The sequence below is a fragment of the Scyliorhinus canicula genome, chromosome 14 (genome assembly GCF_902713615.1).
Source record: "Scyliorhinus canicula chromosome 14, sScyCan1.1, whole genome shotgun sequence".
Taxonomy (NCBI): Eukaryota; Metazoa; Chordata; class Chondrichthyes; order Carcharhiniformes; family Scyliorhinidae; genus Scyliorhinus; species Scyliorhinus canicula.
Window position 1 is genome coordinate 4,307,525 of NC_052159.1, and position 25,995 is coordinate 4,333,519.

The 25,995-nt window shown below is 48.4% G+C and overlaps 1 protein-coding gene across 1 annotated transcript in view; it reads right to left on the reverse strand.

The window, feature by feature from the left end:
- The window catches only part of pgm2l1 (phosphoglucomutase 2-like 1), a 174,181-nt gene that overhangs the window by 83,830 nt on the left and 64,356 nt on the right, over positions 1 to 25,995 (reverse strand). Inside the window, exons 5-6 of the mRNA XM_038818972.1 lie at positions 24,308 to 24,391; positions 19,645 to 19,838 (exon numbers count right to left, since the gene is read on the reverse strand). Coding sequence (XP_038674900.1) covers positions 19,645 to 19,838; positions 24,308 to 24,391 — 278 coding nt within the window. The remainder of the gene's footprint in view (positions 1 to 19,644; positions 19,839 to 24,307; positions 24,392 to 25,995) is intronic.

Here is a 25,995-nt window from a genome sequence, read left to right on the forward strand (position 1 = left end):
GGCTATTGCAGAAAATACGGAGGCTGGGGATTGAGGGTGAATTAGAGATGTGGATCAGAAATTGGCTAGTTGAAAGAAGACAGAGAGTGGTAGTTGATGGGAAATGTTCAGAATGGAGTTCAGTTACGAGTGGCGTACCACAAGGATCTGTTCTGGGGCCGTTGCTGTTTGTCATTTTTATAAATGACCTAGAGGAGGGCGCAGAAGGATGGGTGAGTAAATTGGCAGACGACACTAAAGTCGGTGGAGTTGTAGACAGTGCGGAAGGATGTTGCAGGTTACAGAGGGACATAGATAAGCTGCAGAGCTGGGCTGAGAGGTGGCAAATGGAGTTTAATGTGGAGAAGTGTGAGGTAATTCACTTTGGAAAGAATAACAGGAATGCGGAATATTTGGCTAATGGTAAAATTCTTGGTAGTGTGGATGAGCAGAGGGATCTTGGTGTCCATGTACATAGATCCCTGAAAGTTGCCACCCAGGTTGATAGGGTTGTGAAGAAGGCCTATGGTGTGTTGGCCTTTATTGGTAGAGGGATTGAGTTCCGGAGCCATGAGGTCATGTTGCAGTTGTACAAAACTCTAGTACGGCCGCATTTGGAGTATTGCGTACAGTTCTGGTCGCCTCATTATAGGAAGGACGTGGAAGCTTTGGAACGGGTGCAGAGGAGATTTACCAGGATGTTGCCTGGTATGGAGGGAAAATCTTATGAGGAAAGGCTGATGGACTTGAGGTTGTTTTCGTTAGAGAGAAGAAGGTTAAGAGGTGACTTAATAGAGGCATACAAAATGATCAGAGGGTTAGATAGGGTGGACAGCGAGAGCCTTCTCCCGCGGATGGGGGTGGCTAGCACGAGGGGACATAGCCTTAAATGGAGGGGTAATAGATATAGGACAGAGGTCAGAGGTGGGTTTTTTACGCAAAGAGTGGTGAGGCCGTGGAATGCCCTACCTGCAACAGTAGTGAACTCGCCAACATTGAGGGCATTTAAAAGTTTATTGGATAAGCATATGGATGATAAGGGCATAGTGTAGGTTAGATGGCCTTTAGTTTTTTTCCATGTCGGTGCAACATCGAGGGCCGAAGGGCCTGTACTGCGCTGTATCGTTCTATGTTCTATGTTCTAGCTAGGCAGCAACTATCAACTCCATTCTGGAGGTCGGCAGAAAGTACTGCGAGGCCCTGACTGAAGAGGAAAAACTACAAATGGACTTTAACTGCTGTCCAGGAAAGCTGGAGGAGGTTAAAAAGGACCTGCTGAGGTGGGATACACTCCCATTTTTCCTGACGGGGAGAGTGTAGACGATCAAGATGAACATACTGCCCAGGTTCCTCTTCCTGTTTAGATCCATACTGATTTACATCCCAAGGCCTTTTCACAGGCAATAGATAAAGTGTGTTGGGGGGCGGGGGGGAAACAATCAAAGAATCCTCAAAGAAGCATGGTGGGCCTGGCCTTCCCGAGCTTGCAATACTACCACTGGGAAGCCACGGCCGAAAGGGTGAGGATGGAGGAGTCCTTCTGTACAGGAATGACCCTCTGAACCCTAGCAATAACAGTGCTCCCATCCCTGCCAACAGAACACTCAACAAGCCCAGTGGTGGTAGCAACCCTGAGAGCCTTGAATGCACTTTGGTCTGACCGAGGTATCCACCGGCCATGGTCGACGCCTCCTTTAGGAGGTGGAGACAGGACCGGGGGGGGGGGGGAGGGAGGGAGGAGGAGGAGGAGGAGGAGGAGGAGGACACCACACTGGCATTTAGGGTTTAGGCACTTTTACATGGGAGACAGACTAGCGACCTTAGGAGGCGCTGTGACTGGAGAGACTGGAACTACCGGACCGGAACGAACTCCAACTTCTGCAGGTCTAAAACTTGCTCCGCAAGGAGACAACAGCATACCCAAGGACCCCGAGAGAGACAGTGTTAGAGGAGTTACTGGATGCAGACAGTCTGGGGAAGGGGAACTGTGTGGAGCTGGATGGACGACCATTCAAAAGAACACATCCCCCACTGGACCAAACAAGAGAAAAATGGGAGAAGGAGCTAGGGACGAAAATAGGGTGGGGACTCTGCAGCGAAGCCTCATGCAGCTAAAAATGGTGTTACACCTGACAAGAACCCAATGAGCAGGTTCTTCCCAGAGGTGAACAGTGCAAGGGAGGCCCAGCCAACCACACCCACATGTTCTGGGCCTGCTCCAGACCGGTTGGGTTCTGGACAACCTTCTTTGAAGCAATGTCCAAGGTTGTGGGGGTGAGGGTGGAGCTGTGCCCAAGAGTGGCAATCTTCGGGGTATCGGACAGCCAGTACTACATATGGGAAAGAGGGCTGACGCTACCTTTGCTTCCCTAATCGCCCACCGGATCATCCTGCTCGGCTGGAGATCAGCAGCACCACACAGAGCTGCAGACTGGCTGGCAGACCCATCGGAATTTCTCCACCTGGAGAAGATTAAGTTTACTATCCGAGGCTCAGAGGAGGGCTGCCACAAAACATGGAGGCCATTCACTAACTTCGAGCCAACAACCATAGAGCGGGGGACTGGGGGGTGGATGCACGGAATCCAACGGGACCACAGGGAACAGGCAGAAATGGGGGTGGGGGTGGGGGGGGGTGGGGGGAGGAGACACGGTGGCGCAGCGGTTAGTAGTGCTGCTTCATGGCACTGAGGTCCCAGGTTCAATCTGGCTCTGGGTCACATTCAGTGTGGAGTTTGTACATTCTCCCCGTGTCTGCGTGGGTTTCGCCCCCACAACCCAAGAGAGACTGGAATGACCAAACCGGAACACACTCCAACTTTTGTAGGTCTAAACCTTGGTGGATTGTCCACGCTAAATTGCCCCTTAATTGGAAAAAGTGAATTGAGGACTCTAAATTTTAAAAAAATTGCGGGGCGCCGAACAAGGGGACCAGAGGAAACAACAAGGGGGAGGCCAGAAAATGGTCAACAAAAAGACCAGAGGGCCGAACACGAGGGTACAAGCAAGAGAACCCTCTTGTTGTTGGAAGGCCAACAACAAGATAAGGGGAGGGGAGAAGAGGGGGTGGAGGGTACCACCCACACGTACACGAGGGCGGCACAATAGCACAGTGGTTAGCACTGTTGCTTCACAGCTCCAGGGTCGCGGGTTCGATTCTCGGCTTGGGTCACGGTCTGTGCGGAGTCTGCACGTTCTCCCTGTGTCTGCGTGGGTTTCCTCCGGGTGCTCCGGTTTCCTCCCACAAGACCCGAAAGACGTGCTGTTAGGTGAATTGAACATTCTGAATTCTCCCTCCGTGTACCCGAACAGGCGCCGGAATGTGGTGACTAGGGACTTTTCACAGTAGCTTCATTGCAATGTTAAGGTAAGCCTAATGTGACAATAATAAAGATTATTATTATTATAAACATGAGACAACTATCCACGGGAAAGGGCCAAGGAAAGGACCCTGAACAACGAAAGAAGGTGGTGGGCGGGGTGACACCGAAAAGAACTTGTAAATTGTAAATGTCGCATCTACCCTTATCGAGTTTACAGTGTACAAAATGTAAAAACTTTAATAAAAATATATATTATTGGCAGCTTCTGGGGAGGTGGGAGGGCACCGACAGTGTGATAAAGAGCCTGACTCACATGGATACTCCAGATTCACGGCCGTTCACCAGGGGAGCATTTTGACCTGAAACCACCTTTCATCGAAAGCAGTTCCCAGTTGCACATGGCTGCTCAGGCCCAAGCGAGTCGCTGAGTGGCTTCCTGGCCCACCTCCAAAAGCTTGCAGTTACTGATGAATTCGGAGTGACACTGAATGAGACACTCAGAAACCGCTTGGTATGTGGACTCCGCGATGCAGCCCGCAATGGAAATTACTGGGCGAGGCCCACCCAGACCTGCAACGTGCGGCAGGGATAGCAATCACCAAAGAAAACATCAAACAAGGGGTCCAGGAACTCCGGGGACTTACAGTGCTCAGCCTGGGACACAATGACAAGCGCCAATTGCACTCGGCTAGACCCGAGGACGCTGGCCCTCGACATTGGGACATCTACTGGAGGAACGCGGACCGCCGAGTGGCCTAAGATGCTGGCGGGCATTCTACCCCGACCTGGAGGAACAGGAATATGACCACCAGCCAGCAGAGGCCACAACAGGCCACAGGAACCAGAGAGACCACTCCCCATGAGACGGGGCTACAAGCAGTTACAAGAGTAGCGCCTATTTGGATCTCCCTGCAAATTAATGGACACCCAATCTGCATGGAGCTCGACACTGGGGCAGAAGTGTCAGTAGTCAGTCGCTGTATTTCCGACTTCATTCGGTCTGGACTTCTGTTGCTGACCCTGTAGGACACCAACATGAGGCTGGCCACTTATACGGAGGAACCACCACTGGCAATAGTAGGCACCTCCACGGTTCCAGTTGAGTATGGTCAACAGTCTGCAAACCTTCCTCTGGTGGAGGTCCACGGGAGCGGTCCAATCTTGTTGGTTACGCCACTTGCGGTTAGATTGGCAGCAGGTGTGCCGCATGCACCCACAGGGCCCTAAAGGAGTTCTGTCCAGGTTTCTAGCGGTATTCCAGGATGACTTGGGCACCATAAGAAGAGTCGTGGCCGAATAAGCATGGAACCAAATGGCTCAACCGCGTTACTTCCAAGCCCAACCTGTCCCGTGCACCTTACAACCACGGAGACGCAGAGTTGGACTGGACGGAGAATTTGGGCATCATATTCCCGCTAGTTCTTTGACTGGGTGACGCCGGTTGTCCTGGTCATGAAACCGATGGAACGGTACGCTTGAGTGGCAAATATAAAATGACAGTCAACCGTGTGTCTCGACTGGACCGTTACCCTGTTCCTCGGATCTTAACACAAAGTTCAACGGAGGGAGCATGTTTACAAAACTTGACACGAGTCACGCTTTGTAACTGTGAACACACACAGGGGGCTATATGAATATACACGCCTGCCCTTTGGGGTTTCCTCCGCACGCGCAGTGTCCCAGCGAGTAATGGAGAACATCCTGCGAGGCCACCCCGTGTGGCGGTCTAGCTTGGTGACGTCCTGATCACTTGCTCATCCGACCAGGAACACCTACAAGACCTGGCCGAGGTGCTGCAGAATTTTGAGCATGCCAGTGTCCGCCTCCGGTGGGAGAAATCCACCGCCAAAGTAATGTACCTCGGCTACCGCTTAGACCGGCGTGGCTTGAACTCGGTATAAGAGAAGGTACAAGCAATTCGGCTGGCTCCTGTACCAGATGGCCTGACGGAACTCTGTTTGTTCCTGGGCATGGTAAACTACTATGGCAAGTTCCTTCCAAACCTGGCCATCACTTTAGCCCCCCCCTCCACCATCAATTGAAGAAGGGGCAACACTGGGAGTGGGGCCGGGAGCAGCAAGCGACTTTCATCGAAGTGAAACAACTATCCCCACCACGACTGCTAACCCACTTCGACCCATCCTGGCCAGAGAATGGGGGATGCAGAGAAGCAATATGCCCAGATCGATAAGGAGGGTTTGGCTATCATGTTCGGGGTCAAGAAATTCCATCAATACTTCTACGGACATCGCTTCATTGTTCCCACGGACCTCAAGTCCCTCCTAGGGGTCTTCAAGGAAGATAAAGCGATCCCCCCCCCCCCCCCATTGCTTCCACCCACATCCAGCGAGCGACATTGCTGCTCGCAGCTTATAACTGTGCGTTGGGGCAGCACGGTGGCTCAGTGGGTTAGCACTGCGGCCTCACGGCGCTGAGGTCCCAGGTTCGATCCCGGCTCTGGGTCATTGTCCGTGTGGGGTTTGCACATTCTCCCCGTGTCTGCGTGGGTTTCGCCCCCACAACCCAAAAATGTGCAAGCTAGGTGGATTGGCCACTCTAAATTGCCCCTTAATTGGAAAAATGAATTGGGTACTCTAAATTTATAAATAAAAAAAAAATAACTGTGCGTTGGACTCTGGGACTAAGGTTCCCCATACCGATGTGTTCAAATGTCTGCCCCTGCTGACCAGGCCACCTACACTAACAGCAGCCAGCAAGGTCATTGTCACCCTCCAGTTTATGGTCTCGCTACTAGTCACAGCCTTCCACATCCATGGGTGGAGCCTCGGCTATCCTGTGCCTGCCACATGGTGCAGTGTTGGGCTAAGCACAAGGCTGTACTGCAGGACCTAAAGGCTGATGCCACAATGATGCAGGAGCTCAGCATAGAGGATGGCGTCCTCCTTTGGGGAACCCCTGTGGAGGTCCCCGAACGTGGTCGTGATCTGCTCCTGACGGACCTCCAAAATGGACACCCTGGCATGTCCAAAATGAAAATGTTAGCGCGAAGCTACATTTAGTGGCCCAGCATCGATGCAGACATCGAGCAGGTGGCCCAATTCTGCATCCGATATCAGGCACACCAGAAATAATTTATTAGCAATTAGTAATCATTATTAGTGTCACAAGTAGGCTTACATTAACACTGCAATGAGGTTACTGTGAAAAGCCGCTAGTCGTCACATCCCGGCACCTGTTCGGGTACACAGAAGGGGAATTCAGAATGTCCAATTCACTTAATAGCACGTCTTTTGGGAGTCCTGGGAGGAAACCGGAGCACCCGGAGGAAGCCCACACAGACACAGGGAGAATGTGCAGATCCGCACAGTTATCCAAGCCGGGAATTGAAGCGGGACCCGAGTCGCTGTGAACAGTGCTAACCACAGTGCTACAGCGCCTGCAGCCCCGCTCTACCTCTGGGAATGACCAGGTTGCGCCTGGTCTCGCCTCCACATACTTTGCGGGTCCCTTTCAAAGCGTGAGGTGCCTTGTCCTCGTCGATATTCACTCCAAGAGGATGGAAGTCTTCAAGATACCAGCGACCACGGCCCTTATCACCATAGTAGAACTCCGGCTCGTCTTTAGCACGCATGGCATACTCGGTGCTGTTATCAGACAATGGTACGGCATTTACAAGTGTGGAAATTGCGGCATTCATGTCTGCCAACGGTATCCCGTTTCGCAAGGACTGCCCCATAACACCCAACTTCGAATGGGTTGGCCGAGCAGGCAGTGCAAAAATTTAAGCTCGGCATGGAAAGACAAACATCGGGATTCTGGGAGACCCGTTTATCAAGATTCTTATTCTGCTACCGGACATCCCCGGAGATCGTGTAGGCCAAGATACTGATGGGTCACTTCCTCCGCACTCGTTTGACAGTGGCGGAAAAGTCCGCCATGCTCAGAACCGAACCGAAGCAGACTCAGGTTCACACCGGGAGAGCCGTCCGGAACTTCAGTGGCAGGGCCGCTAGGATCCCATGTGCCGTATTGGTAATACGGACACAGGACTGTGAGTCTAATCACCACATTGACCATCTCCAAAGCTGTGTGCCGGATACTCCTGCGGTACTGGCCGTCCCGGCTCCGCCGAGTTCACTGCAGCCCTGACCAGCCCGGTTAGCGTCAATGCCCCCAGCCTCGCCCGTTGTCGAGGACTCCTCAGTAATTTTCGGGGACACAGATGCCGGACAAAGAGCCACCTAACTCATATTCAGAAGCTGAGATGGACATTCTGCCACCGGCTCTCCGGGCCATGCCAGTGTTGCTGCCACCACCCAGACTCTTGGCACATAAATGCCACTCCCCAGTCCGATATACGCCGCCCGACGCCGCAAGGAAAATGCAGATGCATGGTGGACCATTTTCCAAACCTCACTAGATACAGGTGAGGTATCAGAGGATTGAGGTCTGCAAACGTTGTACCATTATATGAGAAGAGAGTGAGAGATAGGCCAGAAAACTATCGGCTATCTGACTTCAGTGGTGGGCACATTATTGGAAACAATTCTGAGAGACAGGATAGCTGTCACTTAGAAAGGCACGGAGTGATGAGTGATAGTCAGCATAGTTTTGTTCAGCGAAGATCATGTCTTATTAACTTTTTAAAAATATAGTTAGTGTGCCCAATTATTTTTTTTCCAATTAAGGGGCAATTTAATGTGGCCAATCCACCTACCCTGCACATCTTTGGGTTGTGGGGGTGAAACCCACACAGACACGGGGAGAATGTGCAAACTCCACACGGATAGTGACCCAGGGCTGGGATTCAAACCCGGATCCTCAGCGCTGCAGTCCCATTGCTAACTACTGCGCCACCCTTATGTCTTACTAACTTAATAGAATTTTTTGAACAGACTTCCGGTGGTGGCCATGGAGTGAACGGTCGCACATTTAGTAGCTCTTGCCTCTCGTGGTTTTTTTAACGGCTTTTAAGCTGGATTTTCACGGGAATTTCTCAACATAAGCTGATAAAAGTGAGAGAAGAAGGAGGCCACCCCCAATTTATGGAACAGCGCCTAAAAAATAGTCAGAAAAGAAGAAATCAAAGGATGGATGGAAGCAAAGCTCAGAAAGCTACAGGGTTAATGACAACGAGGCAAAATTCGGCTGCGTCTGCCCAATGGACGATAGACCAGTTGGTAGACCTACGGGGAAGCACGGGAAAGTCTCAGCACCCACAGTGGAGATTAGATGCCAGGCTGCTAGTGGACGATAAGATCTGTGAGTGAATGAGGGAGGCCATCTGGGGATACATAAAAAACAATGATACGGGAGAAACCGCGGTGGGAGTGGTTTGGGAGACATTGAAGGCAATTATCAGAGGGGAATTTATTTCGATTCAAGCCCATAGGGAGAAAACTGAGCAGGCAGAGCTGGACAGACTGGTAGGAGAAATCGTACAGGTGGACAGGAGGTATGCGGAGTCTGTGAATGAGAATCTCCTGAGGGAACGTCAGAGACTCCAAATGGAATTTGGGCTCCTGTCCACAGATAAGGCGGAGGGACAGCTGAGTAAAATGGGTAATATATGAATATGGGGAGAAAGCTAGCAGGATGATGGCATCAGCTGAGGAAGCAGGAGGCGGCGAGAGAAATAGGGAAAATAAAGGATATGGGAGGGAAGGTAGTGATAGACCCGGGGGCGGTTAATGACGTGTTCCGCGGGTTAGCCCTGCTTCCTCATGGTGCTGAGGTCCCAGGTTCGATCCCGGCTCTGGGTCACTGTCCGTGTGGAGTTTACACATTCTCCCCGTGTTTGCGTGGGTTTCGCCCCCACAACCCAAAGATGTGCAGGCTAGGTGGATTGGCCACGCTAAGTTGCCCCTTAATTGGAAAAAATTAATTGGGTACTCTAAATTTATTTTTAAAAAATGACGTGTTCCGTGAATTTTATAGTGGGTTATATGAACCAGAACCCCCAGCTGGGGAGGAGGGTATGAATCAATTCCTACAGAGGCTGGAGTTCCCGAAGGTAGATGGGGAGCTGGTAGAAGACCTGGGGGGGCCAATTTGGCTCGGGGAGGTGATAGATGGATTGGGGGAGATGCAATTGGGTAAGGCCCCGGGACCTGATGGATTCCCAGTGGAATTTTATAAAAAGTTTTCTGGGTTACTGGGTCAGCTCCTGGTTAAGGCTTTTAACGAGTCCCGGGAGCTGGAAGTACTCCCCCCAACGCTATCACAGGCATCTCTCATCCTGAAGCGAGATTAGGGTCCGGAGAACTGTGGATCGTACAGGCCAATTTCCCTGCTGAATGTTGATGCTAAATTTCTGGCAAAGATCTTGGCCACTCGTATAGAGAATTGCGTCCCGGAGGTAATCGGAGAAGATAGACGGGATTTGTGAAGGGCAGGCACCTGACATCCGATATTAGACGGCACCGCTGCGCGATGTTGAGGTGGTAGTAGCCATGGACGCGGAGAAGGCTTTCGACCGGGTTGAGTGGAAATACCTATGGGACATTTTAGGCAGATTTGGGTTCGGACAGGGATTTGTGGATTGGGTCCGGCTGTTATATCAGGCTCCGGTGGCAAATGTAAGAACCAACCGAGCCCGGTCGGAGTATTTTACTCTCAGCAGGGGGACAAAACAGGGATGTTCGCTCTCCCCATTACTGTTTGCCCTGGCCATAGAGCCGTCGGGGGGGGGGACATGCTCCCGCTGACACTGGCTGGGAGGGTTCAGATGTTAAAGATGATGGCCCTTCCGAGACTGCTCTTCTTTTTTCAATGTCTTCCGATTTTTATCCCAAAGTTTTTTTTCAGGAAAATGAACGCGGCCAAATCGAGTTTTGTGTGAGCGGGTAAAACCCCGAGAGTAAAGAAGGCACTTCTGGAACGGAGTCGCGGAGAGGGGGGCTTGGCCCTCCCGAGCTTTATTAACTACTACTGGGCGGCCAACATATCGATGGTCAGGAAGTGGGTTGTAGGGAGGGGTTGGTGTGGGAGTGAATGGAAGCAGCATCCTGTAAGGGTACGAATTTGGAGGCCTTGCTGACGGCGCCTCTGCCGTTCTTACCGGCTCAGTGCAGAAGGAGGCCATTCGGCCCATTGAGTCTGCACCGACCCATGTAAGCCCTCACTTCCACCCTATCCCCATAACCCAATAACTCCTCCTAATCTTTTTTTGGTCACTAAGGGCAATTTATCATAGCCAATCCACCTAACCTACACGTCTTTGGACTGTGGGAGGAAACCGGAGCACCCGGAGGAAACTCACACAGACATGGAGACAGTGACCCAGCGGGAATCGAAGCTGGGACCCCGGTGCTGTGAAGCCACAGTGCTATCTACTTCTGCTACCGTGCTGCCCTGGCAGCTTACCTTGCAACTACTAGCACTGTCTCCTGCCATTAACACTTCCTCTGTCTCTTGACTTACACATCCTTGTTGCAACCTCTCCTAGCTCCCACCAATCACTGCCTTCTACTCTGCTCCAGCTGCTACACCTCCTCTTATACCAGCATATAATCCATCACATTTTTACCTTTTTTAAAAAACTCTGAAGAGAAATTATACAGACTTGAAACATGATTCGATCTCTCCAAAGATGCTGCCAGATATGCTGCGTTTTCCAGCATTTTCTGTTTCTGTCATTTAAAAAGGTACCAGGATCAGCAGTACATGACATGGTGCAATACAGTTGCATAAATGACTACAGGACCAGAACATGGAGTCAATAACTTCAGACAGAGGGCGAAAGAAATAGCTGGGGAATTTCTGTACATTGTCAACTCACTGCCTTAAGCAAATTAAGCTTTTTTCAGGGTCTTAAAACACGTGTCCGTGTGGAGTTTGATCATTCTAGGTGGATTGGCCATGCTAAATTGCCCCTTCGTTGGAAAAAAAATAATTGGGTACTCTAAATTTATAAGAACAAATGAACATGAGCCTGATAACTGGTAATTATTAGATTTAAACTGAACAACTCAACATCACACTCTATTTAGATCATGGCACACTTGTAAATGAAAAATAAATCTAGCCATATTAACCATCTAGACTTGATACAGCAGTGAGAGACAGTTTAATTGAAAAGGCAAATGTGATTAAGATAATTATTCACTTGTGAGCAAACAAAGTGACATGAAATCTCATTGGACATGAAGCAGGGTGCAATAATCATCTGTCACACAGATACTCTTCAAAGATGCCTGAAGCGTTGATCTCACATTAGTCTATTCAGATGTAATTCAACCAGAGACTAAATGAAAAAAACAGCAGGGATTGGTGAACCACACTCCTAGAACATCTCCCTGAGGTATTGAGGCATACTTTTTGAAAGTATTCTTTCAGTGGATATGGGCATTGTTGGATAGACCATCATTTATTCCATTTCCTCGATAAGATGAATGCACCACCTTCTTGAACTGCTGCATTGTATGTGGTGTGGGCCAGCGACAGTGACGGCATATTGATATCATTACAAGTAAGGATGGCATGTGCCTCAAGACGGGAACTTGCAGGTGATGGTGTTCCCATTTGTCTGCTGCCTTCATCCTTCTAGAGTTTGGAAAGTGCCATCGAACAAGCCTTAGCGAGTTGCTGCAGTGCATCTTGTAGATGGTACACAATGTTGCCACTGTGCATTGGTAGTGGAGAAGTGAATGTTGAAGGTGGTGAATGGGATGTTTCTCCTTGATATTCAATGGTATTACCATCGCTGAATTCCTCCATGATCAACATCCTGGGGGATCACCATTGACCAGAAATTGAACTGGACCAGCTGATCAAGTGGGCTGCTTTGTCCTAGTTGGTGTCGAGCTTCTTGAGGACTGTTTTTGAGCAGCACTCATCCAGGCAAGTGGAGAATATTCCATCACACTCCCGACTTACGCCTTATGGTTGGTGGACAAATTCGTGGGATTCAGGTGAGTTATTTGCCACAGAATTCCCAGCTTCTGACCTGCTCTTGTCGACACAATATTTATATAGCTGGCCCAGTTCAAGTTATGGTCAATGGTAACCCCCAGGATGTTGATTCTGCGGGAATTCAGCAAAGTTTTGTGATCAGCCATGTGGTAGCTGCAGCACAACAGCATTGCCATGTTAAAAACTTCATGCACACATGAGATCTGTCACAAGCATCCTCCAGCATGCGTAAGAAAGATTACCGCACACTGCCTGTTTTAGGATGACTCTGCATTTAACCAAATCTGGTAGTTCTTTGTCAGATGTCGCATTTCATAAGTGGTGAAGTCTTTAATTGTACAATATGTATAGACTAACTCAAATCTTTGACAAAGAGTCATCCAGACTAGAAACGTTAGCTCTCTTCACAGATGCGGTCAGGCCTGCTGAGATTGTCCAGTATTCTCGGTTTTGGTTTCAGGTTACAGCATCTGTAGCAATTTGCTTTTATCTAAAGGATTTATCTCCATTATGAAATGAAAAATGAGAAAATGAAATGAAAATCGCTTGTCACAAGTAGGCTTCAAATGAAGTTACTGTGAAAAACCTCTAGTCGCCATATTCCGGCGCCTGTTCGGGAAGGCTAGTACGGGAATTGAACCGTGCTGCTGGCTTGCCTTGGTCTGCTTTAAAAGCCAGCTCTTTAGCCCTGTGCTAAACCAGGCCCTAGAAGTTTGTGAAGTTTGTCCAGTAACAAAGGAACTGCAGAGTTGAATCAAAAGGATATTACTGACTTCCTCACGACGGTTCAAAATACAGATCATTCTGCCTTCTTTTAGATAGTTGGATAGGGGGATATTTTAGGCAAGATAGGGTAGGGGATATTTTCAAGTTATTTGTGCACTACCTGAGAATATTTTGGAGGCAGAGTCAATTGAGGCTTTCAAAAGGGAATTGAATTATTATCTGGAAAAAAAATTACACGGATACAGGGACAGGGCTGTAGAATGAGGCAAATTGCACCTTTAGAAGACAGGTCAAATGGCTTCCTCCTGTGCTGCAACCATTCTTTGTAATATAACTTAAACATTTGTATTTGCATTTCGTAGCTCTTTCAAGTCCTCCTTAGTTGCCTTCTGCCTAAACACAATAATGCAAAAAGCAGTATGAAGAAGAACATAGGTTGTCAGTCTTGAAAATTAAGAATAGGGCTTTGATGGGCGGTACTGTAGCACAGTGGTTAGCACTATTGCTTCACAGCTCTAGGGTCCCAGGTTCGATTCCCGGCTTGGGTTACCTGCGGGTGCTCCGGTTTCTTCCCATAGTCCAAAGGTGTACAGGTTAGGTGGATTGGCCATGCTAAATTGCCCTTAGTGTCCAAAGGGGTTGGTGGAGTTGCTGAGTTATGGGGATAGGGTGGAGGTGTGGGCTTAAGCTCTTTCCAAGGGCCGGTGCTGACTAGATGGACCGAATAGCCTCCTTCTGCACTATCAATTCTACGATCTATGACCTAGTCAGGGCAATCTTATCACTGTATCAGAGGCTACTATCCTTGTGCAAGATGGAGGGTGCATAGTACTGTCTAAAGTAACATCTATTGGATGGGATGTTAAATAAAGGTCTATGTGCCCATCAGCTGGGCATACACCACCTCATGGCATTAGTCCAAGATTTCTCCTCAGTATTCTAGTCAACTTTAGTCATCTTTAGTCATCAACCAAACATCACTAAAAACAGATGATCAGATAATTTATCTCTCTGATGTTTGTGGGATTAATTTGCAATTTGGCTGCTGCATTTCCAACATCACAGCACTGAGGACACTTCAGAAAAATCATTGATTGTGACATGCTTTGGGATATCCAAAGGTTCCTTCCTCTTGCATTTCCAAATAAATATAGCTTGCTTGATCATTCTAAATTTAATACATAGCACTTAGCTTAATATAGAGGTGCAGTGAAGGTGAAGCAGTAAATAAATAAAAATAGACCATTCACTCAAAATGTTCTCAATCTCAGCCTGTGAAAGGTGACCAGAGGGCAAAAGAAAAATCAAGTAGAAAGAGTAGCATCGCGAGAACTTGGGCACATTGGGGCTGGTTTAGCACAGTGGGCTAAACAGCTGGCTTGTAATGCAGAACAAGGCCAGCAGCGCGGGTTCAATTCCCGTACCGGCCTCCCCGAACAGGCGCTGGAATGTGGCGACTAGGGGCTTTTCACAGTAACTTCATTGAAGCCTACTCATATAATTATTATTATTATTATTACTACTACATTGGTTCGCGACTTCTCCACCAGGAATGGAGGGAGACTCAAAATGGGACAAAAGAGTGGGCAAACATTTTAGGAATAAACTCAGGAAGTTGCAACATTTAGAACAAATCCAATGTGAAATTATTGTAGCTGCCAGCCCGGATAAAACATGAATTTAATAAAATGCTGCACACCATCAGAGAAGCACAATAACTTATATTTATATAGCACCTATAATGCAATGAAATATCCCAAGGCAATTCACAGAAACATTAAAACAAAGTATGACACCAAGCCTCATAAGATGAGTTAGGTCAGATGGGCAAAAACTTAAAAAAGATCTCTTTGAATAAGTGTCTTGAACAAGAGACGTTCAGGGAGGGAACTTCAGAGTTTAGAGTCGAGGAAAGTTGGGCAGCACAGTAGCACAGTGGTTAGCACAATTGCTTCACAGCTCCAGGTCCCAGGTTCGATTCCGGCTTGGGTCACTGTCTGTGCGGAGTCTGCACATCCTCCCTGTGTGTGCGTGGGTTTCCTCCGGGTGCTCCGGTTTCCTCCCACAGTCCAAAGATGTGCAGGTTAGGTGGATTGGCCATGATAAATTGCCCTTAGTGTCCAAAATTGCCCTTAGTGTTGGGTGGGGTTACTGGGTTATGGGGATAGGGTGGAGGTGTTGACCTTGAGTAGGGTGCTCTTTCCAAGAGCCGGTGCAGACTCGATGGGCCAAATGGCCTCCTTCTGCACTGTAAATTCTATGAAACTGAAGGCAAAGCCACGATTGGTGGACCAATGATGACTGAAGGTGCAGGCCAGAACTGGAGCAGCACAAGTATCTCAGAGGGTGGCGGTGTTGGAGGAAAATGGATGAGATTATACAGATAGCGAGGGACAAAACTGTGGAGGGATTTAAAAACAAGGATGACAATTTTAAAATCAAAACGCTGCTTGACAATTCGAGATGGGCAATAAATATCTACAGCCAATGAAAAATACAAAAGTTTGGTTAAAGAAATTGCTTTTAATAAGGCTCTGAAATCTAGGGAAAAGATGTTGCAAGAGTTGGAGGCTTAGCCACTGGAGCAGAAGGTGGAGCCAAGAGAAGGAACAGAGAAAAATAAAGCAATAATGGTATCAATTAATGGATTGGGAGGGAGCCCCGATAGGGGTAGTGAAGCGTAAATGGGAGGAAGAATTAGGGAAGGAGGTGGAGGCTGGGTTGTGGGAGGAGGCTTTGAGGAGAGTGAAAACATCCTCTTTGTGTGCTAGGCTTAGCCTTATTCAGTACAAAGTGGTTCACAGGGCGCACATGACTGTGGCCAGGATGAGCAGGTTTTTTGAAGGGGTGGAGGATAGGTGTTGGTGCTGTGTGGGAGGGCCCGCAAATCATGTCCACATGTTTTGGGCTTGTCCGATGCTTGGGCGATTCTGGCAGGGGTTTGCCGATGTTATGTCAGAGGTCCTGAAGATGAAGGTGGTCCCGAATCCAGAGGTGGCAATCTTTGGAGTGTCAGAAGACCCGGGAGTCCAGGGGGCGAGAGAGGCTGATGTCTTGGCCTTTGTCTCCCTGGTAGCCCGGAGACGGATCTTATTGTAGTGGAGGGGCCCGGGGCCCCCGAAACCGAGGGTGTGGGTGAACGACCTAGCAGAGCTCCTCAGGCTGGTAAAGATAAAGTTCACCTTGAGAGGGTCTGTGGAGGGGTTTGCCCGGAGATGGCAGACGTTCATCGACTTTTGAAAACTGTTAAGATGTCAGAATGCTATCAATTGTAACTGGTAAAGTGGTGAGCATGTACAGAGGAACTGCAGAATGGGTCCAGAGGGAGCAGAAGGTGAGAACCAGAGAGAAGTGTAAATCAGATCAAGCATCTACTAGGAAACGTTCAGGATTCTACACATCTCATGATCTTAGTGAACATCTGATGTGCCCCTTTCCATCTTTCATAAATTCTGAAATTGGGGATAATGAGGCAGTGAAACCTCAGCACGGTAGAACAGTCAATAAATAACAGCATCAATAACTGTGCTTAAGTTCCCTGCAACCCACCACGTTTTGAGTATTGCTGAAAAAGACACAAGTCGGCAAAGCTTTCCATCTTGCAATCATCAGGACAGCTTCTCAAGAATACCAAATCTCAAACAGAGAATAAAATGTTGTAGTGCATGAGAACAGAATGCTGATTGGTTGGTTGCCAAGTGGACTCTGATTGGTCAAGACATTGCCATGGGGAATGAACCAGGGAATGGTTGCAATCAGAAAGAACGGGCTGGATTCTTCCGCCCCACCCACCGCAAGATCGCCAGGGGCGGGACGCGGACAATGGAAAAATCCATTGGACTCGGGCAGGTTCCCCGGTCGCAGGGCGAGCACGACCTGAGAATCCTGTCCAGTATGTCCGGCATTGCACCTTTTTCAACAAAACACAAGACTGGAGGACAACCAAGAATACGTTCCCGTGTGGGACCAGAGGTGACCTATCTGGTTTATATTTAAACAAAAGTTTGGCAGTTAACTATTCCTTGTTGCATTTTCCATGGCAATGCCTCTAAATGCTTACTTTCCAATGTAAGTGTAAATCAGGTAATATGGGAGCTATGGAGGGGTGTAAAGGGTGTAATAAGAGAGATAATTTTCTTTTAAAAATACACACTTGTTGCTTATGAGCATAAGCCTGGTTCTCTTGGGGCAGGTTTTGGTGGCAATGATAATGTCACAGGTCCAGTCAACACAGAGCTGTCCTAGGAGACTTCAACATTAACTCCAGACCTCATGAAGTCTCATGGGGAGAGGTCAAACACAAGCAGAGAAACCTTCAACTGATTATCACCTTCCACCCATCATGAAATGAAAATCGCTTATTGTCACGAGTAGGCTTCAATGAAGTTACTGTGAAAAGCCCCTAGTCGCCACATTCCGGCGCCTGTCCGGGGAGGCTGGTACGGGAATCGAACCGTGCTGCTGGCCTGCTTGGTCTGCTTTCAAAGCCAGCGATTTAGCCTGGTGAGCTAAACCAGCTATATCATTCCCTCAGCTGATGAATCAGTACTCGTCCAGTTGGACATTAATTTTTTTTTTTTTTTTTTTTATAAATTTAGAGTACCCAATTATTTTTTCCAATTAAGGGGCAATTTAGAGTGGCCAATCCACCTAGCCTGCACATCTTTTGGGTTGTGGGGGCGAAACCCACGCAGACACGGGGAGAATGTGCAAACTCCACACGGACAGTGACCCAGAGCCGGGATTCGAACCCGGGTCCTCAGCGCCGCAGGCAACAATGCTAACCACTGTAGTTGGACATTAATTGAAGGAAGCACGGAGGGTGGCAATAGCACAGAGTGTTTTCTGTGTGGGGTGGGGAACATTTCCATAACCAAGATTAACACAACTACTGACCGAGCCCTAAAGGACACAGCTGTTAGACTGGGTCTGTGACAAGTGTTGAGGATGCCAACAGAAAAAAATCGACTTGACCTCATCCTCACCAATCTACTTGCTGTACAGTTCTTGTGAAGACGAAGATCCATTTTCATATTGAGGATACCCTCTATTGTGTTGTGTGACACTACCACCATGCTCAATAGGATAGATTTCAAACAGATCTTGCAACTCTAAACTAGGCATCCATGAGGGGCTGTGGGTCATCTGCAACAACAAGGGCAGCACGGTAGCATTGTGGATAGCACAATTGCTTCACAGCTCCAGGGTCCCAGGTTCGATTCCGGCTTGGGTCACTGTCTGTGCGGAGTCTGCACATCCTCCCTGTGTGTGCGTGGGTTTCCTCCGGGTGCTCCGGTTTCCTCCCACAGTCCAAAGATGTGCGGGTTAGGTGGATTGGCCATAATAAATTGCCCTGAGTGTCCAAAATTGCCCTTAGTGTTGGGTTGGGTTACTGGGTTATGGGATAGGGTGGAGGTGTTGACCTTGGGTAGAGTGCTCTTTCCAAGAGCCGGTGCAGACTCGATGGGCCGAATGGCCTCCTTCTGCACTGTAAATTCTATGAAAACTGTATTCAACCTCGCGGCCTAGCATATCTGCGACTCTACCATTACCACCAAGCCAGGGAATCAACCCTTGTTCAATGAAGAGTAGAAAAGGGCATGTCAGGAGCAGCACCAGGCACACCTAAAAACGAATCATCAACTCGGTGTAGCTACAACACAGGACTACTTGCGTGCTAAACAGCATAAGCCAGCATGCGATAGTCAGAACAGGGACCCCACAACCAATAGGATCAGATCAACGCTCGGTACGCCTGCCTCATCCAATTGTGAATAGTGGTGGACAATTAAAGAAATCACTGGAGCAGGAGGCTCCACAAATATCCCCATCCCTGAATGATAGAAGAGTCCAGAAAATCAGTGCAAAAGAAGAGGTTGAAGAACCTGCAACCCTCTTCAGCCAGAAGTGCCAAACATAGACGATAGGAGCAGGAGGAGGCCATTCGAGCCAGCTCCGCCATTCGTCACGATTATGGATGATGGTCCAACTCAATCGTCTAGTCCTGCTTTCTCCCATAACCTTGATCCCATTTGCCTCAAGTGCCATATCTAGCCGCCTCTTGAATGTATTCAATGTCTTAGCCTCAACCGTTTCCTGTGGTAATGAATTCCACAGGATCACCACTCTCTGGGTGAAGAAATCTCTCCTCATCTCTGTCCGAAATGGTCTACCACGAATCCTCAGACTGTGATCCCTGGTTCTGGACACACCCACCATCGGGAACATCCTCCCAGCATCTACCCTGTCTGGTCCCGTTAGAATTTTATACGTCTCCATGAAATCCCTCCTCATTCATCTGAACTCCATGAGGAATCTCTCCTCATACGTCAGACCCGGCATCCCCGGAATCAGCCTGGTAAACCTCCACTGTACACCTTCAAGAGCAAGAACATCCTTCCTCAGAAAAGGAGACCAAAACTGCACACAATATTCTAGGTGTGGCCTCACCCAAGGCCCTGTATAATTGCAACAATACATCCCTGCTCCTGTACTTGAAACCTCAAACCAGTGAATTGATCATTGCAACAGACAGCTACTTCTGAGGGGAGGAGTAGAAGTGAATAAAAGAGGAAAATGGGGGCATAATTTCAATGAAGATATTAAGCATGTTCAATTATGGCTCAAATATTAGAGAAATAAAAAGATGAGGATTACTGCATTCTTATGCAATAATAAATTGGTTCCACTTTTGCCTCGTTTAGCAAACGTGCCCTATACGAAGCAGAGTATGAAGCTCTAACCTGTGGAAGCACAACTTTTTCAGATCCTCTGTGTAGAGTGCACAGACTTCATTCAGAGGGTCCTGCCGCAAAGGGCTAATATCAGCCAACTTCTCATTCCATGAGCCCTGCCAGGGTTCCAAGCTTTCTTCAATACTCTCTAATATTTTCTTATCATGAGGAGAGCCAATCTGAGCTCCATTTTCCCAGTAAACCTGTCAGAATGGACCAGAAATAACATCTCATTGTTAAATTTAAATTCAGCGTCCACAGAATATTCAGAATATAGACTTTCGCCTCACATGTTAGCTATGGAAGGTTGACACCTTTTCCCTCTAGTAATAGACACAAAATTAATCTTGATTTAAAATAAAGTCCTGATTTCTTTTCTACCCCACCAACTTTCTCAGGACTGTTTTGGTAAAGAATGAACCAGATGCAGCACAAATGACGTGGGATCAGACCATGGATCAAATTCTGATGAACTGTTATTGAAAACTTCAGCAACTAATTATAAAAGATTATTTCCAAAAAACGGTCGATGTTTAAAGTGACTTTTGACACCAGCTTAATCATCATTTCAGAAGGAATTTCTAGCCAGCTTAATAATCAATCAGACAGTTCATTTCAAAATCAGACATGATCGGCAGGAATTGCTGAAGGACATTAAGAAAAACTTTTTTTTTTTTATAAATGTTTTTATACAGTTTTCATATTTTATATTGAACAAATTACAAATTGTTAGGAGAGAGAAAAAAAAACAAACACGCTAAAATTAACATACATATTTACAGTAAGCATCTTCGTAGTAGTAACTGCGCCCCCCCCCCCCCCCCCCCCAACATGTTTATTTAGTTTGGTTTTGGGCCTTAGCTAGCCATCGAACCCCCGTAACGAACCTGTAGCCCCCCCCCCTCCCGCTACCTTCCCCCGACTATTCTTCCTCTTGTACATTGGCCACAAATAGGTCCCGGAACAGTTGCATGAATGGCTCCCACGTTCTGTGGAAGCCGTCGTCCGACCCTCGGATGGCAAATTTGATTTTCTCCATTTGGAGAGATTCCGAGAGGTCGGACAGCCAGTCCGCAGCTCTGGGCGGTGCTGCTGACCGCCAGCCAAACAGGATTCTACGGCGGGCGATCAGGGAGGCAAAGGCAAGGGCGTCCGCCCTCCTCCCCAGGAATAGATCTGGCTGTTCTGAAACCCCGAAGACCGCCACTATCGGGCATGGCTCCACCCTCACTCCCACCACTTTGGACATTACCTCGAAGAAGGCTGTCCAGTACTCCACGAGTCTGGGGCAAGACCAGAACATGTGGGCGTGGTTGGCCGGGCCTCTTTGGCACCGTTCACATCTGTCTTCCACCTCCGGGAAGAACCTACTCATACGGGTTCTTGTTAAGTGGGCTCTATGTACCACTTTTAGTTGCGTCAGGCTGAGCCTTGCGCACGTGGAGGTGGAGTTGACCCTATGCAGTGCTTCGCTCCAGAGTCCCCACCCGATCTCCATCCCCATGTCGTCCTCCCATTCCCTCCTTGTTGCGTCCAGTACGGTGTCGTCCCTATCTACCAGTCGGTCATACATGTCACTACAGTTCCCTTTCTCTAGGATACTTGCGTCCAGTAGGTCTTCCAGTAGTGTCTGTCGTGGCGGTTGTGGGTACGTCCTTGTCTCCTTTCGTAGGAAGTTTTTGAGCTGCAGGTACCGTAGCTCGTTCCCCCCAGCTAGCTGAAATTTCTCTGTCAGTTCGTCCAGTGTTGCGATCCTGTCGTCCGTGTATAGGTCCCTGACTGTCAGTGTCCCCCCCGTCCTGCCTCCACCTTTTGAAGGTGGCGTCGGTCAGTGCTGGTTTGAACCTATGGTTGTTGCAGATGGGAGCCCTGTTCGACATTTTGGTCAGGCCAAGTTGCTGCCGCAGTTGGTTCCAGGATTGGAGGGTGGCTGTCACCACTGGGCTGCTGGAGTGTTTTTTGGGTGGGGATGGGAGTGCTGCCGTGGCGAGGGCCCGGAGGGAGGTTCCCATGCAGGAGGCCTCCTCCGCACGCACCCACTCAGCTTCTGGCTCCTGGATCCATCCCCTTACTCGCTCGGCTGTTGCTGCCCAGTGGTAGAATTGTAGATTCGGGAGGGCTAACCCTCCCCTGGTTTTTGTTTTTTGTAAGACCTTCTTTGGGATCCTAGCATTTTTACCCCCCCATACGAACGCCATGATGAGTTTGTCCAGCGCTTTGAAAAAGGCCTTGGGGATGTAGATCGGAATGGATCTAAACAGGAAGAGGAACCTGGGCAGTACGTTCATTTTGATCGTCTGAACTCTCCCCGCGAGGGAGAGCGGGAGTGTGTTCCATCTTTGCAGGTCCTTTTTAACTTCCTCCATCAGGCTGGTGAGGTTCCATTTGTGGATCCCTTTCCAGTCATGGGCTATTTGGATCCCCAGGTAGCGGAATTTATGTCGGGCTTGTTTGAACGGCAGCCCCTTTAGTACTGCCCCCCCCCCCCCCCCCCCCCCCCCTTGCGGGTGTACTGGGAAGATCTCACTTTTGCTCATGTTGAGTTTGTAGCCCGAGAAGGCTCCAAACTCTTTCAGGAGCGCGATGATTCCGTCCATGCTGCTTTGTGGGTCCGAGATATAGAGGAGCAGATCATCCGCATAGAGTGAGACTCTGTGCTCTCTACCTCCCCTTCGGATCCCCCTCCAATTTTTTGCTGCCCTGAGCGCGATTGCTAGCGGTTCAATTGCTAGTGCGAACAGCAGCGGGGACAGTGGGCACCCTTGTCTGGTGCCCCTGTGCAGCTGGAAGTATTGGGAGTTGGTATTGTTGGTCTGTACACTCGCCATGGGAGCGTTGTACAGGAGCTTTACCCAAGCGGTGAACCCTGTTCCAAGCCCAAACCGCTCCAGTACCTCTATGAGGTATTTCCACTCGACTCTGTCGAAGGCCTTTTCTGCGTCCAGGGAGACGATCACCTCTTGTGTTCTCTCCCCGGAGGGGGTCATTAGACATTAAGAAAAACTGATAGTCAGCTGGTAATCTACAAGAGGACTGTGATCCGACAATTTAAATAACCGCTGTTTACAAAAACCTGGTCTAAGTTTGGTATGGCCACTTTTTTTTTAAAGGTATAAGGATGCTCACTTTTGGCAAAAATGAAAGAAAAAATCTATTTGGCATAATTGAATTTCATCACTTTTCAAACAAGATCAAGTGTCATCTTCAGGTTAAGCAAGATTAGCAGGCAAGGAAAAATTGGACTTGGATCTACAGAGAACTCAAATACAATCTGTCCTTATTTCTATATGGAAAGTGTTTGTGAACATGGAACGGTGCAATTACACCTCGACAAGCTTACATATATAGGGAATATCTTGAAAATATCACAAATATGGCATATGATTCAGTGGCCTCGCTTTGCTCGAGCGAGACGAGGGGAGGTAACCGTGCGCAGCTCCGCCATGCCAACCCCTGGGTCATCTGTACCCATTCCGGGGGCAATTCTAGTCCCTGCCTGCCTGTCTGCCCCACCAACCACCCATAACCCCCACTGACCGGGGAGGCCTCTGGCCATGCGGCTGAACACTACTACTAATAGGGAATTGGCAATCGTAGTTAAGTGAGCACTTCACATATCCCAAATTGATTCACGTGGGTGGGCGGGCCATTTAGCATGTGAGAGATACTCTTAGAATCCCAATCAGACCGTGATGCCTGGACACTGTGTCTGAACACTGCGGGAGGCAACACCACAGATGCAGCAGCCAATACCGAACACCCAGGGGAGGGGAGGGTCCCAAGGTGGAAGGCACCGCTGTTTGTCAGTCTCACACCCTCTCCCAATTCCTTACAGATATTGAACGGTATGGATGATATTTTGGAACCCGCTGAACTTGCCCTAGTGGTGCTGCTGGCAGGCCAGGCGGCCAGGCACTGGACAAGGTGGTAGCAGCGTTGGCAGAGGTTGGGCCCTGCCAGACACCCCATGGTCTTGGCCATCTATCAAGCCAGGGTGAGACCCAGAGGGGAAGCCCGTGACAGCCCAGGGTGTACAGGTATCGCTAGTCTTACGACGGACAGTGCGTGCCGCAGGAGGCTCCGTCTCAACAAGCAAATGGTGTGGCACCTGTGCCATGTCCTCGCGGACTTGACACCACAGAGGAGGACATTCACTACCAGCCGTCAAGGATACAGCAGCCCTGAACTCTTATGCCTCAGGATTATTCAAGGGCTCAAGTGGGGACCTGTGTGGCATCTCACAGGCCACAGCCCACAGGTGCATCCGACCGGTCACAGATGTATGGAAATATGGTTAGGTGCACTGAATCCATAACGTGAATTTACTCTCCCACCCTGGGCGGGTTTCGAGTGGGAGTAATGAATAAAGCAGCCTAACTGCTCATCTTAGGCAGGGAGGCAGCAAAAATAATTGTGTCCCAAAACCAGCTTGACTCAACGTCTTTATTTCGCCATGTCCAGATACACTTCGCCAACAGAGCCAAAATCATATGATATGATTTTTTTCCCGCCTGACTATAACAAACACTTGAAGCAAGATCTGACTATTTGGTGTTGAATTCTGACCTTCCATTTGTGCATTTCAAGGTGTGTAAAATATAATATATGCTAACCACTCCCATATCGCGCACAAAGCAGTTTGTGAATTGATCAGCCATGGACTGCAGCATACCTTATAACCATTGTCTTGTTTGGGGTTATGTGATGCGGTAATCATCACACCAGCTGCAACGTGAAGCTGCTTAACAGCATACGGCTGGAAGAAAAAGAAATTCAGGTCACTGCCAACAAATCAACAAATAGTTTGTTGACTTTACTAACTGCTTTCCCATCTTCCATTCTTCTTGTCTCTTTCCCATCAATAGACATTTGACATTTGTAAAAAGCAGTATTACAGAACTAACTATCGAAGTGGAACTCCTAGATGAAAATCATTGTCCCTAAACGTCAAGTCTGTTTCTTTCTCCACAAATGCGGCCTGACCTGCTGAGTGTTTCCAGCATTTTCAGTTTTAGATTTCCAGTATCCACAGTATTTTACATTTGAGCGTTGAAAGTATTCTGGTTGTGGCCATGTGCCCTTGCAGGTATCTGCTGCAGTGATTTAGATTAGTTTGTCATGTGAGAGTTTGGATAGGAAGAGTTCCTGTTTTCAGTCCCAGTCTGAATTCTCCCAAAATTTCTGCAAGTCCAGAGTGAAAAAATTCCATTTGACTCATCACGATCGCTCATTCAAAGTCAAGTCAGTATATGATTATTCAACAATGGATTATTAATTTCTTCCATCATCAATTGATCTCTTGCTCTAAGAAACAGTAAGTTCCTTCATTTCCTCCAAGGAAGAAAACATTTTGAACCGTGCTATTAAGAAAGTGGTGATAATACGGGGCTCGTTATCGTAGGAGTCCTGGTGAATGGCATAAATGAATTTCAGGGAAAGCTAGATAAGCAGGGAGAAGGATAAACAGGGAGAAAGAAATAAAGGTAATGCTGATTGGGTGAGGTGAAGAGGGGTGAAAGATGTGTGCGTGCAGCATAAAGAACCGACATAGGCCAATTGGTTGAGCAAGCTATTCGTGTGCAGTACATTCTGTGTAAAGAAACCATGAGAGTGTTTCTAGGAAGACGACAGAGCCTGATGTAGCCCAGATGGGATAACTCAAATAAGCCAAAGTATTATTTTTTTTTCATTTGAAGGATGCGGGCGTCTCTAATTAGGTCAGTGTTTATTGCCCATCCCTAGTTGCCCATCAGAAGGTGGTGGTGAGCTGCCTTCTTAAACCGCTGCAGTCCTGGAGGGGTAGGTACACTCACTGTGCTATTATGGAGGAGTTCTAGGATGTTGCCCCAAATCATCGTAGTGCTATCAGATGCGGGATAAAATATCCCCATACACTTTTCTAACACCAGGACTTCGCTGCAGAACAAAGTCAGTGGAACAAGTTGCCATTTTCAAAATCGGCAGCACAGTGCTTAGCACTGCTGCCTCACAGCGCCAGGGGTCAGACTTCAATTCTGGCCTTTCACATTCTCCTCGTGTCTGCGTGGGTTTCCTCTGGGTGCGCTGGTTTAGTCCCACAGAGCAATGATGGGTAGGTTTATATGGATTGACCATGCTAAATTGCCCCATAGTGTCTAAAGGTTAGGTGGGGTTTCAGGATTACGGGGATAGGGTGGGGGAGTGGGCCAAGGTAGGGTGGTCTTTCAGAGGGCCGGTGCAGACTTGATGGGCCAAATGGCCTTCTTCTGCACTGTAGAGATTCTATATATACACAAACATCTCTAAAATCAACTCTGAATTAATATAGCTAAGTTAATGAGTCATTTACAATTTAGGGGGCAGTTTCATACCAAGGCCTGA